The 18,549-nt window shown below is 39.5% G+C and overlaps 1 protein-coding gene across 20 annotated transcripts in view; it reads right to left on the bottom strand.

Annotated features, from left to right (window-relative positions):
- Nucleotides 1–18,549, bottom strand: part of Eya4 (EYA transcriptional coactivator and phosphatase 4) — a 243,702-nt gene that overhangs the window by 37,867 nt on the left and 187,286 nt on the right. For all 20 annotated transcript variants that reach the window (NM_001271317.1, XM_039103304.2, XM_039103308.2 and 17 more), the window contains 4 exons: nt 17,813–17,892; nt 13,714–13,879; nt 4,172–4,308; nt 2,399–2,482 (listed from right to left, as the gene is read on the bottom strand). In NM_001271317.1, coding sequence (NP_001258246.1) covers nt 2,399–2,482; nt 4,172–4,308; nt 13,714–13,879; nt 17,813–17,892 — 467 coding nt within the window. The remainder of the gene's footprint in view (nt 1–2,398; nt 2,483–4,171; nt 4,309–13,713; nt 13,880–17,812; nt 17,893–18,549) is intronic.

Here is an 18,549-nt window from a genome sequence, read left to right as displayed (position 1 = left end):
TAAAGGCTCTATAGCCTCTCAGAATGGAGTTAGTGACTGGGGGAAGAATTCAGAATGTGAGCCTATGAGAACACTGGTGGGCACCATGCCGCAGCAGTGTGGTGGCAGCGTTCTGTTGCCACAGCAGAATGCCTGAGATGGGGAAACTCAGGAAGAAAAGGAGATTTTGGATGAAGGTTATGGGGGGTCTGGAAGTCTGAGGCCTGGCAATATGTAGGCATGGATATGCTCTGGGGTGCATGCTCGCCATCGATATGCTCTGGGGAGATGCTCACGGGGCTTCAATTAGTGCAAGTGAGAAAGGAGGAGGACAAGGATCCATGACCTCAAGAGCTCAGTGGGAAGACTCATGCGGTGGCAATCTTTCATCCAGACACCCCGTCTAGTGGGAGAAATCTGAACTTGAAGAGTGACTTTCAATAGTAACATGACCTTATACAGGAGAGGTGGGTGTGGAAGAGAATGGGCGTGTCCTGTGGGGACCTTTTGCCAGCTTTCACTTACCCCACTGTGTGGGTAACAATGGATTCCCACCTCCTCAGGCTCCCAGGTTCTCTCTACCTCCTATTCTCCTCATGTCCCCCTCGACCTTCAGCTTCATTCTTTGTATTTCCTGTCCTTTACAGTTCAGTCCCAAAGGCTTCAGGCATGAGTCTGTAGAAACCTCGGCCTGTATACAGAGGGTTTCCTTGAGATGAGACGGAAGTCATTTGCTGTGGTCAAGAATACTGGAGAAAGAAAGTGCTGTCCTCAATTTAAGAAAAAGAAGAGGACTGTAATGACCTGCTCACCATTCTCTTCAGGCGTCCTTTGGGGAATTCAAATGATCTCATAATTCGAAAGACTCAAGTTCCTAGAAAGGGACGTGATGTCAAGGAACATGTTAAAGGTGTGAGGTGACTCTAAAAGGCGAGGCCCATCACCGCCGATCTGACACGGGGAGCAACATGCATCACAGTCATTTAAATGGGCCTCATGACATGATTTTGAAAAGTCAATCTTTTTAAAAAAATATCCTTAGATTACAATCTGAAATACTTCAGATTTCATATCCCACCAGTCACAGAATTTTGATTTTTCACTCCAGGCTTATGACGATGATTTGGTTATAAATTGTGGTCAGGCTTTATTAATGCTTTATTACAGCAGCCTGGGCTCACTGGTGCATTATTTATAAAATATACCCAGCATGAAACAGGAAATCGAAATAAATATGAGCTATAAATTTGGGTATGTGAGTTTGTTTTAATATTCCACAAATCTTTCCTCATCCCAGCAGCCACACATCCTGCGTGGGAGACAACTCTTTTATGAATTACAGAAACAGTCCCTGAATATTTGTTTCAAGAAAAACATGTTAGACACTTATAGTTATAAAGGAACTAAGACACTTTATGGTAAATTATTGCTAAAAAAAATGACTACTTTTTATATGTACTTAGAAAGTAAAAGCAAGTGACAGCCTAGATTAACCCAAAGTGCAAATTTACAAAGAGGCCTTTGGGGCTGGCAAGATGGCTCAGTAGTTAAGGGTACCTCTTGCTCTTTCATAGGACCTGGGTCCCAGCATCTATATAAGGACTCATATCACATCTCTAATTTCAGATTTAGCAACTGACACATTTTTCTGGAGCTCATGGTCACTTGTACACATGCACATACAAATACACACACACACACACACACACACACACACACACTAATAAAAAATGAAAAGACGCACTCGAATGCAGTCCATCATGCATTGTCTAGAAGATGAGGCTATAACTGTTACTATATAGCGTGTTGTTAGGACACAAGAACCCGCCCACTATGTCATGTCATGCTGGGAGGCATGATGAGACATTTCTGTGGGTGTGACTGTGATGTGAGAAGGATCCAAAGCTAACCACATATTTTCATACAGCAGTGGAATTCAGGCCAACATGCTCTCACCAAACTCTCTTTAGAGCAAATCCTATTGACAGCGTCAGAGTCAGTGATGAGTTAAGCATGTGTGTTTCCACCAGAGCACATCATTCGGTTGTATCAGTCAGTCCAAGGCACAGAACTCTCACAGCTGTGATGCTCTTCTAAGAAATTCGCTACAGCAGGGAGTGGCAAGAGAGAAAGGCAGTGAAGGCGTGAGCCTTCCTGTGAGTGAAGGGTGTTATCCCCAAATGTGTGAGAGTAGGATCTTTGGTCTTGAGATAAGAAATTCAAAGTCCCTGTGAAGAGTGTAAAGGTGACTTCCAATGAGCTCGGCCGGGTTGTGAGCACACGTTCTAGGACAGGAAGCTGCCACAGTGGGGAGACCATCGGAGGAGCTGACTGGGAAAACAAAGCAGCTTAAAGCAGACCTTGAGCTTGTAACTGGTTAAATCCTGAACACTTTGGGAATAAGCTCTTGACTCCTTACCTTGCCGTACTTCTGTGCGTAAGAGCCCGTGAGGAGAGAGTGGAAGACGATGATGGTTTCATCCAAGTCCCAGACAAACACACGCTGAAGAGAAATGGCCAGGGTCAAAATGGGTTAAGAACACAGATCTTTACAGCTAGAAGATGTTCCCTTTCTTGTTGGACGTGGTCTTGAGTAGTTTATAAAAAACAAACAAACAAAAAAACCTACCCCTTCCATGGTTTGTTCCTTTTTTAACCTTATTTTTATTTTTGTAGTTTTTCCTTCTGATATTCTTCTCTCATACATTACATCCTAACCAATTTCCCCTCCTAGTCCCTCCCTCCACCTCCACTTTTCCTCAGATCTACTTCTCCTCTAACAAGCAGGCCTCCCAGGGATATCTACCAAATATGGCATAATGAGTTACAATAAGAGTAGGCATAAACCCTTTATCAAGGATAATGTGGCCCAGTAGGAGGAAAAGGATCCCAAGAGCAGGCAAAAGAGTCAGAGACACCCCACCCCTACTGTTGGGAGTCCCACAAAAATATCAAGCCATACAACCATACTGTATCTGCAAAAGACCTAGCTCAGACCCACTCAGGGCACATGTTTGTCTCTTCAGTCTCTCTGAGCCCCATATAAACCAAGCCTAGTTGAGTCTGTGGGCCATGTTCCTAGTTGGCAACTCTGACTCTCATAAAACCTGGGGATATGGGTGATAAAAATGATCAGAAGCTTAATGGTCAGGTGTCCAGACCTGTAATGAATATACCCAACATTTGATTAATATGAAAAAGATACATTCTGACTTTATGAAAGAAAGGAGTCTAACCTTCATACATATTTATACTTCTAGATCTCATGGGGTTCACTGTGTTTTGGAATTTATTTGGAATTTGCACCAAACCTTTTCAAAATGGATTTAAGGCAGTCTCTGGTAGCTCCTGAACAAGAACTATAAGACGTCACACAGCTTGGTGAATGTATTATTTGGCCTGCATAGACTTAAGATTTCACATTACAGAGTTAGGAGATTGGACCCAAACAACAGGGCTTTGACACTGGGAGAGAATCTGGAGTTTAGACCACACCGGATGACACTCCACTCTGAAATTGGCCACTGCCTCTGTCCAGCTCCCTGTCAATTGGACTTCCTAGCACTGCCAGGTTACCACAAGTCTTCAGAACACATTCATCTCTTTGATATATATATATATATATATATATATATCATAGGAAAAGGCACAAAATGTGCTACTTGATTTATATTACATCTGGAAATTAATTCTTTTCTTCAAAATTTGAACTTTGTGATAATGTATGAACATATTATGGTCAATGATAGATTTTTGTAATAGAAGCTCAACCTGCTTAATGTAGTTACATTCCAAAGAGCTCAGGAATGAAAAAATACTTTAAAAGTCCACAGACACGACAGTTTTAACACATATACTCATTGACAAGATTTTACTACTTTCCTTTAGACACCGATTTATCTTTCTAAAATGTTTTTCTAAGGATATTTTAGCATGAGTGATGGTTTTATTTTTAGCTGTTTTTAGTTGAATAAAAATGAAATTATTCTAGTCTTTAACTTTCAAAGTATTGTTACCTTTGACTATATTGTTTTAAATTCTGCTAGATCTAAGATAGATAGATAGATAGATAGATAGATAGATAGATAGATAGATAGAAATTTTGAAACTTACTGTGTATATAAAGTATGGCTATTGCCACTCAGTAAAATCAAGTATCTTACGTTCTACAGCAGTAAGCAGGCAGGCATACCTCCAGGTCACTGTCCGGAGGTGGGGAGGGATTATTTTTCCGGCCTCTTCCTCGAGACTTTGACCCAGAACTTCTACATGTTCTGTCATCAAGATCTTTGATTGGTGTGGATGGGCTCTGCACTGTATCAAACTCTCCTATAAACAGCATGGTGTGTCAAGAAGAGCAATTTAGCTTTAGAACAACTATAAGTCTTCATTATTAGTTAATGAATTCCTATACATTAATGACCTCTTTGTGGCAAAAATTATAGTTCAAATATGTAAAGTTCAAATTTAGTCAAAAAATGCATAGGTCATATGAATTCCTCATAGAACCCTCAATGCCTTTTATATGCCAAATACCCTCAGCGTCCTGTCTGTATTTTCACCCCCCATTTTTAATCTGTGTTTAGGTCTAGCCTCACCTCCATTTGGGCCACATTCCACAGAACACGGTGTCTTCCAGATCAGTCCTGCACCCCACCTGCAAACTCAACAGCCCCCCTTATTGAGTACACCTCACCGCTTCCTTCCTAACGAAACTCCTTAAGACCATATGCACACTTCTGCTACTCAGTGAAAGCAAATGAAAGCCATGAGCTTAGGTAGTTTTAAATTTTCCATCATTTACATTAGAAGGTAGAAAGAGATGTAAAATTATCCCCCACATGCTGGCTTCACACACACAAAATATCATTTTACCATATAATCAATATGAACAGCAAGAAAAAGTTTACCTTTGTTATTTTTATAACACACTTTTGAAATCTTGTGCATGCTATATATAGTTATTTGAATGTGTGGTATTTATGTTTTAACTACATGGTAGTCATAGGTGGGCAATAGTTATACTACTGTATGGTACAAATTTTTCGGCTGCTTGATATCCACCTTACCAAAATCTAATTTTAGCCCACCAAAACTTGAATGCTATACTTTACTGAGAGTCCTGAATAATCATCAGATTGATAAATTTAGTAGACAGGCTGAGCTTTCTTCTATTCTTCCAGATAGGTGATGTCTTTGACCCTGTTAAACACACCCTATCAGAACTATTATTTGGCAACTGATATCTGCAGGGTGTTAGGTCCAGTCTTGCTCTCCGGTGTCTTTCTATGTAACAGTCACAGACTCTTGTCCTGCCATGCTCTGGATAGCTACCAGGGAGTTCTGGTCTTCTTACTCTGGTGTAAGCACCTCATATGCTAATGTCTCTGTACACAAGGACCCAGAACTGGCTCCCTCCATCTAGCCATTATCTGGTGTTTTGGACACTTATCTAACTGGCTCCTGTATGTCCTACAGGTCCCTGAAATCCAGACTCGTACAACGTTAGTGACCACGGAGCTTAACAGGCATAAAGTACCAGCCAGCACCACATTTGTTTTAAGGTGAATAGATACCACTGAAGTCACAGTCTAACAAGTCAACTCGACTTGTAATCGTACTTCGAGGATCTTTCTTAGTTTTCCTGGACCTTGGTTTTAGTGTATATTAAATTCTGGATGAGAATCCTTTGAAAATTTTTGAGGATGAATCGGGCTTATATTTTGAAACCATATACATAGAATGAAAATCTCTAGGCAAGTCAGGTATTGAGCTACATTAGACTTAAATAATGTGTCTATAAATAAAAATATGATGATCCTCATTTATCATTAAAATACAATACGATACAGTATAATATGACACAGTACAAAAATTCACGGAACAAATGGCACATTAAACATGGCTTTTCTGAGAAACAGTAATTGTTATAGAGTTAAGATCTTACCGTATCTTTGGATAACAGCATTTTGTTTGGTAAGTATCATATGGTATAGAATCAAAAATATGCCTTAGATGTCTCTCCCATAATTGAGGGGAGGAAAGAGAAGGAGATAGAGGGACTATGAAAAGAGTCATTTGAGGGGTCATATGGAAACCTAACATAGTAGAATCTTCCATATATATGAAGATGATTTAAATAAAGTTTCCAAATAATAAGGTAGATAGAGCCCCAACTGGACATTTCCCATCACCAAATGAAGCTTCCAGTGCCAGGAATGGGGTGCATCTAATATAATTGTTAGCCAAAGGGGCCCCGTGAAAAGCCCCAACAAACCAGACTATTGCCAAAGCTACTGGCTGCATTCCACTGGTAAGATAAAGCACTATTGCTGAAGAAAACATTTACACAACTCACTGACGATGGAGAAGCTGAGCTGGTACCTACCTACATGGAACTTTCACCCTTACTAACTAACATTCATTATACTGGAAGGTACTCAGCATGCTACTGAAGGAGAAAGCTAAACGCCAACCCAGATACAAACCCTCGAATCTACAACAGTATCCTGCCTAGGGTGCTAGGGCAGTGGTGGCACTAAGCTCGTGGGAGTGGCCAAGGATTTAAGGCCCACTCCATGGGATGGAGCCCATCCTTGACACTGCTCCTGTGGTGAAGAACCTGAGGCCAGATAGTCAAGGGACCAAGGGGCACAGCACATACCACTGTCCTACTGAAGGAACCTAGCACAAAGTGACTACCGGTGACATTCTGCTATACCCATAGGTCAATGTTTTCCTCAGTTATCGTCAAAGAAGCTTCCTACTGCAGTTGATGGGAACAGAGACCCGAGGAGGGACAGTGCGCAGAGTGTGAGAGACCTTGGAACACTCAGCCCAAACAGGGTATATTTATCAAATGCTTCACCTTAGGGCTCAGGGAACCTTGTAGAAGAGCAAGGATGGAGGAAGCCAAGAAAACATGGCCTCTTAGACACAGCAGGACTGACTTGTGACCTCACAGAGATTCTGGCAGCATGAACAGGTCTGGGCCTGATGGAGCTCCGGTGCTGAGAGGGGCAATAGACATGGGTCCTAATTCCTAAAACGGAAGCTATCTTCAGTTGAAAACCACTCACAAACGAAGTTAGTTTCATGGAGTCTCATTGGGTATACAACAACAGTGAAGATCAGGCCCTATCCTCAGCAGTAGACGGCCAACATAAAACCTACTCAAGGGTACTTTTGGACCTTGGTTTTGTCTCCTAATGGTTTGCATGAGCATTTCTTTCCTTCTCTTACCCTATAGCTCTTTTGCCTCTATGTTATGGTTTTGTGTGTTTAGGTGATTTCCGTGCATGCCAACGTTTTTCTTATGCTTTTGGTTTTTTTTTCATTGTTTGTTTCTTAGGATTTTATTGTTTTTCTAATGAGAAAGAGCAAGAAAGGATGTAGATTTGGGTAATCGAGGAGATAGGAAAGACCTGGGAGGAGTTGGAGGAGGGGAAACTGTTATCAGGATATATTTTATGAAAAAAAATCTTTCAATAAAAAAGAAAAGATATAAAAATACATCTTAATATAAATGTTGTTTGCTCTTAAAATATTGCCAGCACAGCTCACTGTTTTCCCTACCACTGTAATCACTGACAGGATGGACATCACAATAATAAAATGTTTTATATTTTATACAAGTTTGAACATTGGCTTATCTTGCAGCATCTTATGCCCAGCTTATTTGGATAGGCTTTAGATATTTGAATGCCTAGCAACTTCTAAGTAACACTACACACACCCTTTTCTGTTTTCCACTGTTATACTGGAACACGAATTCCCTTAGTTTATTAAGTCACGCTAATCTGCTAATCTAATACCTTCCTTTAAATAACGTGATTCGAATTAATCTGTACTTTAAAATTTGATTTTTATTTATGTGTATGTGTATATGTGTGTAGGAAGGTAGGCGTATACACATGTAAACCATGTGTGTCTGAATGCCAGGTGATGACACTGAGTTCCCTGGCCTGAAGTTATAGCTGTCTGTGAGCCATCAGATGTGGATGCTGGGAACCAAACTCAGGTCCTCCACAAGAGCAGGAAGTGCTCTTAACCACGGAGACATCTTCCCAGCCCCAAACTATTATTTTAAAAGTAATCTTAAATGAAACCCTTTTGGGGTGGCATTTATACAATCTTTCTCTTTTTGCATGTGAGCACACAGTTGTTGTTTTGTTTCTTATTTATTTGTTTTTTTTTTCCTTGACATTAGTTTTTACACTAGCTTCAAACTCCCTGCATAGCCAAGGATGACACTGAACTCTCACTTTTCAAGTGTGGGAATAACAGGTGGATGTGTTATCCTTTATGTGTTTTTCAGGTCAATTTTAAGGTCACACACACACACACACACACACACACACACACACACACGTAGCCTTTTACCTTTGGTAGCAGTGCAAGAATGGAAAGAAGAGAAAATTGCAAACTTCCAATCACTGTATTAAGTTACAGGTAGATGGCTAGTAGCAGCCTATGTCAGCACTAAGGAATCTAGCAGGAACAAGTCAGCCATTTAAACCCGAGATTCAGTAACTATCACAGTGTTGAAGGGGAAAAATGGGGCCACAGGAAGTGTGTGGGTTTCTAAACACTGCAGAAACTGTTCTCATTGGTTCTTTGCCAGTCAGTTAAGGATCTGAAAGATACTCAAAGAATAAAAAAAAATGTACAAAAGTGTTCTCATGAGAGTAAATCAGACATTTAGGGAAAAAGTGTGAAGGCTAGCCTTGTTTTTATGAAACTCTTAGTCTATAGAACACACTGCCCTTTCAAATGAGCCTGCAGCTCATTACGCTAGGGAGAACTCCGAATGCTTGTTTCTTCTTATTTTGTAGAACTCCGTCAAGTACACAAATCACACTCTTCCTTTCTGCTGATTGTCATTTAAGTCAGTCACACAGTTAGGTGACATATATAAATTATAAGTGTAAATATTCTGTGTTGAGGGTTTGCCAGTGAGGTCTCTCCCTCTTGATTATCTATCTATACTCAGCACTGGTATTGCCGGGTCAATGGAGGAATACTGTAATTTTGTATAGACACAGATCTTCACAGTGGAATTATTGACCAACCATGTCTCCAGCATCAACATCCACTTGGTCCTTACTAGTCCTTGGTACTGCTAATCTTTATTTCAACCTTTGTGGGTATATGGTAATAAGTTATTATTTTAAATCCTTTTCTTTTGAGAAGTAATTAGGAACATGTTTTCATCTCTTTAAAATTTGTCATGTTCTTACTGTTTCTAGATGCTTATTATGAATATTATGTGCATATGTGAGAGTGAGAGTGAAAATGAGAGACAGAAAGAGGGGCAGAGAATCAAAGCCAATTTCCAGCTAACACGGAACTCTGTTCTTATTATCTTATAACTATAGAGAAACTGGCAACACAACATAGTTAATTAGGCAACAACGACCAGCTGATGTTTGATGATGTTGATGCGATTCCAGAATGTCTGCTTTAACCACTAGGCTAATAGTTCCTCCTCCAAACAGCAATAGTTTCTCCTGGTCAAAAGAGACCTCCAATAACTCACCAGAATGAGAGGATATGTTGGGAAGCCAGGCACGTGACATAACTAAAACATATATGGAACCTGAACCACCCAGAGGAAAGAAAACGAAATAACCTGACTGAAAACACAAAAGCAATGGCCAAGGTAGACAATTCTCTGAAGAAGACAGAGATGGTCAACTAGTGTATGAGAAGGTCAGCGGTAGTTAGAGAAATGCAAGTTCAAACTATATACGGAAACTCACACTTGATAAGATGTCTGTGTCTAAGGAGAAAAGGAAACAGGTGTTGGGCTTGATGTGGACAAAAGGACCCTGTGGCTGTGCATTAAGAGAATGGCATAAGGGTTGGGGATTTAGCTCAGTGGTAGAGCTCTTGCCTAGGAAGCGCAAGGCCCTGGGTTCGGTCCCCAGCTCCGAAAAAAAGAACCAAAAAAAAAAAAAAAAAAAGAGAACGGCATAAAAGCTTGAAACTTAAAATCAGGTTGCATGAATGACATAGTAGCTATTCTGCTAAGACATGCCTGCCCCCAAGTTTATCAAAAATACATTTTCTTAAAGTAGAATTACATCACTTTCCTCTGTCCAGACCCCAACATCTTCTCCCGCCCAAGCTCTCGAATTGATAGCCCCCTTTGCCTTGACTGGTATTGCTACAATATGGATGTGTGTACACATATGCATGTGAAAGGATATAAACACAACGTGTGCCTCCATTTCTACTGTTTGTATGTATGCGGTTTCAGGGCTGATCATTCTGTGGAATCAATGAAGCAGCTCATCTCAGGGAGAGGCTAATTCTCCCTCTCCAAGATATGGGGTCAACCCAAGTATCAAGACATAAGTTGCGTGGATACAGAAAATCAATCAACCTCTCTCTCTCTCTCTCTCTCTCTCTCTCTCTTTCTCTCTCTCTCTCTCTCTCTCTCTGTGTGTGTGTGTGTGTGTGTCTTTCACACACACACACACACACATGCACACAAATGGGATGACACCTCAAAAATAAGAGAAATCCTATCATTTTGTGACAGTAGGGGTGGTACTGAAAGTCACTATACTAAATGGTGTAAGTCATGAACAGAAAGAACAAATTGCGTGATCTTATTTATATATAAAGTATGAAATGCTTGATCCCATAGAAATAGCGTGTAGAATGGCAGTTACCAGACGGATTGGGGATGGGGTGGTTAAAGGGAAATGTCAGACAATGGTCATCCTATCTGTAGATGTTCAAGACATTTACTGTGCGGCATGGGATCTGCTAATTCCAATGTATTATGGTTTTGAAAATTGCCGAGCTAAGGTATTTTAAGTATCATCACCTCAGAAACAAAGCACACAAAGTGTTTGCAAACATTAGTTTTCTGTGTGTAGTCAGTCATTCTGCTTCACTCTGTATGCAAATTTCTAAACAACGTGCCATACAGGATAAATATGGTCATATTGTTAAAATTTCCAATTAAAAATCTTCCATTGGCGTCATAGAGACTTTAAGTGTTGTATGTGAGAGAGAAGGCCTGGATGTTCATTGAAAGGACTTCGCAGGAGTGAGCGAGCTCTTCCTGTGGAGGGCATGGGCTGTGACGTGAACACCCACTCACCACCAGACTGATCTCTGTCACTTTGGTCTGCCTCCTCTTTCCCACTGAAGAGCGAACAGGCAGGGCTGTGAGAGTAAGAGTCGCTGAGCCCTCACTGATACTGCGTCAGAACTGCTGAATGTTGTGTCTCTGTCAATTTCACTTAGATAACAAGGCACATGTGGCCGATGAGGTAAAGAAATTTAGGTGGTCCTGTCCATGTACACTCTTGTGGGAAGGAGCTGCACTCTGAGCCCTGAAGTTTTCCAAAGGCTGTTAATTCCTTCCCAAGGATCTCCTTTCTGAGAAGAAGGGACTCCACCAGTTCTCTCATTCAACTTGAGCACTTGTGAAGTTCAGTTAGCAAATGCACTACTGTGTTTATCAGGGTCTAATAGTCAAGGATAACGTTATGTGTTACTAGCCATGCTTAACTTTTAAATGTTTAAACTATTCGTAAGGATGAACTAAACATATCTCTCATCTCCACTGCTAACTTTTAGAGCGCAAGTCAAAACCATAATTTATCTTAGATAAACTTCATATAAAGGCAGAAGAAGATCTTCACTAGGATAATGAACTAGAAATGTCTGCTTTTAATCAGTGTGGTCATGTGTCCTGAAGTCCACTGTCCAACTACCTAATAAGGAAAAATAAAGAACTGAATGCTATTTGCAATTTCTAAGTAATATCGGTCATTTCCAGCTGCCTTGGGCTGTTCTAGGTGATTGAATAATTATCCTTTAATCAGGACATAATGAAGAGCTGCCTTTGTAGGTTTGGGGTATTTAGGTCAACTTTATTTCATTAGGTTTATCTGTAAACCAAGGCAAGCAGCGGCCAATTACTGGACACAAAGGATAAGGTATGTTCTGTTTTAAACATGGACATCCACAGTGAATGTTCTATAAAAAATTGTGGGCCTAATTGTCAGTTCTGGTCTGTAAGCCCCCAAATGCACCATTGGTTAATGGAAAATTCTTTACCTGCCCTTGAACTAAATCTGTCAGATTTCACCATTAATAAAGCACATGCCTGTAGTTACGAATGTGTTTGCTTTCTGGATGCATGCCAGAATCTGAAATAGCTAAAATAAAATTATAGACTACTCTGAGAGAAGATCTAAGGTCATAGAACTCATTAGTATTTACAAAATAGCATCGATTCTGGGTCTGGAGAAATGGCTCGGAAGTTAGGAGCATTGGCTGCTCTTCCAGAGGATGGGAGTTCAATTCCCAGCACTCACAAGGCTGCTCAAGCAATTTACAGCTTCAGTTCCAGGGGACCTAGCGCCCTCTTCTGGCCCCTGCAGGTACTGCATGCATATGGTACAAAGACACACAAGACAACCACACATATTAAAAAGTGAGTCTTATGTTTTAAATGATTTTTCAGAATCCTTTATGCATACTAGATTATAAGTCCTGTATCAGACATGCATTTTACAAAAACTTTGTCTGAAACGGTAGCTTTATTTTTGGTGCTTGGTGTCTTTCAAAGAAAAACTAATAATTTTGTTAAACCCACTTTACTATTCCATTGCTTTTAAGCATTATTTATAAACTTCCTAATTTTGTAACTTTATAACATTTTTAAAGTTTAGTTATAATTCTAAGAATTGCCTATAATACCCAAGAAAACGTTTTCTTTCACAGGATTACAAAGGCTTCCTACATATTTTTCTTCTGGGAGATTCTTTTACCCAAAAGATGATGATGATTTACTCTAATTTTTGTATAAAAATATGAATTGTGCCTTTTCATCCGTATTTAGATCTCCAGTGCTTCAGTTGCCTGACTGCGACAGTCATTTCTCAGGCATGCCTGGGTCTGTGACCGACTTCTCTACTGCTCTGTGCATGTGTGTGTGCACTGGAGGGCTGACTATTGTCCGTAACAAGTCCTACAATCAGGCAATCCCATTCTTCAAACTTTGCCCTTACTTTCCAAAAATATATCATACTTTTTGAATTCCTTTACTTTCTATTAGAATTTTAGAACTAGTTATCTTTCTAATTCCTTTAGGATATTTGATTGGAATTTTGAAGGGAAGATACTGAATGCTGGTTAAGCTGGCTTTTGAGCTTCTGAGTCTGGGTAGCAAACGTGATTCTAACAAGAGGACAGCAGGCTTCCGATAATGAAATAAAACACAAAACAAGCAAATAAACAAAGAACCCCAAAGCAACAAGGACAAACCAACTCCACAGCGAACTTTAAATATGCGCAGAGCAGACGAAGATATTAAACTTCCTATCACTGGTCCTGCAAATCCTAGGAATGCAGCAATGATGGCTGGCTAGAGCTCCTGATGACTGAAAAGGTAAAGGGGTTACACAGTCCCTACTGCAAAAAGGAAACACCCCCAGTTGCGCTCCAAAGAGATGATATCACAGCCTCTCTTTGTTGTCAAGTTTTACATGGGATAAAGAATGAATCTGGTCAGAGATGCATTCACCCATGTTGATATTCTCATACATGTAGTCATTCTGAGGTTAAAAATCTCCTGTCCGTCTCATGTCCTGTCTTATGCAACAAGCTAAAACTCATTAGTCATAAGCATGATTGTCTAGTGGTTTCTAGGCACGTCTAGCTGTGGCTATCTTCTTTTGTTAGATCGCACAGGATGTTTAGCTGTACCTGGTTGGCTAGTCAGTCCTTGGAGAGATTCCTGTAGCTGGTAAGTCGAGGTGGATGACGATGTGCCATCGGCTGTGTTGTTTGAAGTCATGTATGCCCCATAGGTTGATGCTGAGTAATACTGAGCATACTGGTTTTGGCCAAAGGCTGTGTACGATGGGTAATCCTGAAATAAATAAATGATGTATATGGGTACAGGAGAACACTTTGCATCTAGTGCAGTCTAAGAGAGCAAGCTAACACTATCACCATGGCAACCAAATGATCAATTTCATTTGCTTTCCAGGCCACGGCTTGGAGTTGACGATGAGAAAGAGGGGAGCTCATCTTCTGGGCACCTCATACACACGGCAGTGATTAATTTCTCTTAAGTTTGCAAAGCAGGTCTAATGCAAGAATGTGAATCTGGCTGAGGGCTTTTATGCCATGTGCACTGAAAGGGGAGAGGAGTTGCAGTCAGTTCATTCTGTTCTAGTTCATGCTTACACAGTGCCTAGCATGTAGTACCGGCAAGGAGGATCTGCGTGCCCCTTGGCTTCTACACCAACTTTAAGGTGTATTTTCTTTTCTAATTTTTTTCCTCTTCTGGGCCTTGCCTTTTCTTTCTGTCTTTCTGGCAGTTGTTTTAAAACAAATAAACAGGTTTTCTAGCCACCACAAGCTATCTGCTACCTGTGGCTCAGCTTAAAATTCTTCAGTCAGGTTTTTACATTTAGCTTTTCTCCTTTGTGGTGCATAAAAATGAAAGCATTGAACCAACTCCCCTGACCTGTTTTCTATTAAAAAAATCTTCAAGTGATAAAAATGAGCCCCCAATAGCCCTTTACATATTAAGATGATGAGTAAAGACTTGTGATAAATGGAGTTTAATATATCTAGTGTGGCTTAGCCAAAAATGTTAACAGTGATGACAAATCCTTGGTCAAGAGGAAGATCCCCTGTTGTGATCAGTTCTGAGGAACAAAGATCCATATTTGATGTCGTTTCCAAAAAAGAAAATTCCCTGTATAAGTAAATGCATATATTACCAGGAAGCATTAAGTAATGTGTCAGGAAACTAAAATTCTATTCGCCTGTTTATCTCAGGATCTGATGATGTTCCACATCCCATTCTGTGAACTAAATAGAAAACTTCAATGTTCGAACAGTGTTTTTAGCAACACTTCTTTCTCAGAGAGAAACAGTAATGACAAACAAGTCTGGCTTTGGGTCACAGCATTGTTCTAAGGGCTTACATGGCCTGTCTTACAGACAAGACAGGGCCTCTCAGAACCTTGTCTGTTGGTATCATTATCATTTTATATTGAAACTATGAAGCCACAGAAATTTAAGTGATTTTCATCCCAGTCACACAGCTTGTGAGTTTCTAGACTGGAATTGTAACCTGAGGAGTCAGATCTAGCTCCTGTGTGCTGTAGTTCTGCCATTCTGCCTGGCCTTACCAGCAAAGGACGGTACACACCAGGAAACGCTGCCAGCACCTCTGGATAAAGTGATACATCTCTAAGGTTCCCCCTTTTTTTATTTCTACTCTTACCATCTTCATCCAAGCATTCTTCATTTCCTGTTGAGGCTGCTGTGTTGTTTTCTAATTTGTCTTATATTATTTCTTTTTTTTTTTCTTTTTTTTTCAGAGCTGGGGACCGAACCCAGGGCCTTGCACTTGCTAGGCAAGCGCTCTACCACTGAGCTAAATCCCCAACCCCTTTATATTATTTCTACTTCAGAGCAATTGCCTCAAAGAAGAGATTATTCCAAAGCATGGATCCCTTTCCAGTGTCTGAGACTACAGTCAGAATTCTTACTGAAGGCTACAAGGCTACAAGGTGTCCAGGCCTAGTCTACCTCTTCCATGAGGAAGCTTACTCATGTGCTTACTTATGTGACTGGACATAGTCTACCTTTTCTCTGTGGTGTCTCTTCCCAGTCCCCTCATGTATGACTTGGACTCCATACTTCCTTCAGTTCAACATTGACTCTTGCTGCCTTTTCTCCCTGTAACTTTTTGTCCTTGTTCCTGACTTCATTCTGATAAATCCTGACTTGAACATGGCTCTAATAGGAAAGCCTTGCACAACACAATAGTAGATGTCCATGAACATTTTAGCAGGGTCATTTGTCCCCATGCTACTCTGCTCTTTACTTTCTCTATAGACTGAAAGTCCCATGAGGCAGGAGTGAAGCCTATCCAGCCACACCACCATCCTCAGGTCCAAAGTATACAGAGTTTCCTGTGTTTATCACATCCTCAGCGTGTTTTAAATAATAAATTGGTACTCAAACCTCAATCCCAAATACAGTTATCACCTCTACAGATCCATTGTGAATTCTCAAGGAAAATTTAATCCATTCATGATGGAAACGTAATAAAGTTTTCCTGTTCTTTATATTGTTATTGTATCTTCCCAGGGACAGTAGAAGTTTTTTATTTATGCTGCCTTCTGTCAAGAGTATTTCTTAGTGATGATAGCCATCTGGTCTACCTTCTGTCTGTGTTGTATCTTGTCTATTTCTTCAGGAAGACTATACATTTTGAGAGAACAGTAAACAAAGACTTGACTAGTTTTGAACTTCAAATGACTAGTCGAAAATATTATTTATGTCAAGTTCTCAATAAATGACTGCGGTGTTAATACAAACAATTAAGCTAGTCAAAATCATCAACTTTGTTTTGGTTTGTTTTGCAGAAAGTATAGTGCTATAAGACACTTTTAAATTGATGCTAAATTGTATACTGTATATCTTTCAAATATCTCAAATAATACCATTTTAATAAAATTTTGTATGGCCCTTTGCTATGTTACTAAACCTATAAGAAGGCAATAATAGAATTCTTTTATTAAATCTAAAGAGAAAGCATTCATGAATAACTTACTTTTAAAATATATAAAAACCCAGTAATTGTATTAAAGTAAAAGCATATTGTCTGTCTAGGAATCAGTATCTGCCATTCTGGACATGGTTGAGAATCAGGAAACAAGAACAAATTCTGAAGTGTCGACATAATCATGACCCATCTGTGTTCTAGGATGCTCATGGAAGAACATTTACTCTTATCTCACATGCAATTCTATCATCCTAGATTTTAAAGTTAATGAAAACATTGATAAAACATGATGAGGAGAAAAGTTAAGTGCTGGGAGAGGCTCTGTGACGAGAGAAAAAAATAGAGCTGTTGGGGAGATGGCAATCAAAGGTTTATTAAAAGAAATATAGATCTAAATAACAAAAAATTAGAAACCAACAATAGTTCTGCAGACTTTTATCTAGTTATGATGATGTTTTAGGATTGTCTTAGAGTATACATCACAATCTTATGATTTATGCTAGTTCAATGTATTAAATAATGTTATATAAAATAAGCAATTTCTACCAAGGGAAATAAAACTATGTATACTATAGCTTAAGACAAAAAGACATGCAATATATCCCATAATAATATGTTAGATGATTGAAATAACTATAGTTCAGGGGTTTAATGAGCAAACTCTAACAGTCAACAGAATAACAAATACCTAATAATTCTGAATAGGTAATTTTTTTACCCTGCTGAGTTGTTATTTTAGTTTTAAATGAAGAACCTCATTTTTAGATCATGTATGCTTTCAAGATAACTAAAAAGAACTATTTAAGTTAAAAATATACATATATGACATGCCTAAAGAATTAATAAAGTTCTACTTTAAAAACTTTTTTCCATAGTCTTCTCCAGAGAAGAGTTTCCTAATTATACACCCAATACCAAGAGATCAGCTGTGAAACAATCTATGTACCCAAAATTGAAGAAAGAGAGACAATGAGTTTGCAAGAGTGCAAGAGCTTCTGGGAGGGTCTAATGGTAAAAAAATGGAGGGGAGAAAATGATGTAATCATATTTTAATTAAAGAATAAAAGTAAATTTAAAAAATTTTGAATACGTGAAAAAGATCTTCCTAATCCCAAGAAGTCTATCAAGGAAGAGACAGGGTTTTTCAAACTCTGCATACATAAAGATAAATAAGGGATTGCAGCAAATATAAATCATAAATAACTATAGGTTACAAATCAAAGAAGCCTAAAATCTTCAACAGAAATTTTAAAAGGCGTAAAACTACTGTACCTGTTGTGAGCCGCTGAAATTTGTTGAATTAGAGACGGAATTATTTGCATAAATAGTGGATGATGGTGCAAAACTGGAGCCTAGGGGAAAGAGGAAACACGGTTTAACCGCTTCTGTATTCACTCCGCTGCAAGAGGGACTAAAACCTGGTCACCTGTGGCTGTGCGATGGACGAGGGCACCGTGCTAAGCGAAGTAAGCTAAGCACAGAAAGATACATAACACACGGAACTCTGTCATGGGAAGAACGCACGCGAGGGGATCTCAGCGAAGCTGAGGGGAGAAAGATGGGGTGACGTAGGCTGGGTGAAGAGGGTGCAGGGTAGAGATGCTGGTCACTGGCTGCCAAGCGACTCAAGACATCAGTGCTGACGCTCTATTGCTCAATCACTGAGAACAGCATAGATTGCAAGAAAGGTACAAGAATGGAGTTTGAAAGCGTTCACTACAAATAAATTATGAAAGTTTGAGGACACACAAACACTTATCCTGACTTCTACATTATATACCATATTAAAATATATGTCAAACTAACACCCTCTACTCAGGAAATAGGTACTAAATTATATATTATAAATTAATAAAGTTCATATTTATTAATTTTTGTGATGTGATTAAAAATATTTCACTTTATAGAGTCAGCAAGAGAGATATTACTTGAGTTTGTTTTGGTTACTGACATTTGAAATCTGAGAGGTCTGTAAAAAGATGCACTCGATTCTAATGCCCTCCTGACAG

This window comes from Rattus norvegicus, chromosome 1 (assembly GCF_036323735.1).
Source record: "Rattus norvegicus strain BN/NHsdMcwi chromosome 1, GRCr8, whole genome shotgun sequence".
In the NCBI taxonomy this organism is placed as follows: domain Eukaryota; kingdom Metazoa; phylum Chordata; class Mammalia; order Rodentia; family Muridae; genus Rattus; species Rattus norvegicus.
Note: the sequence above shows the minus strand (reverse complement) of the source record. Positions and strands in the feature narration are given on the sequence as shown.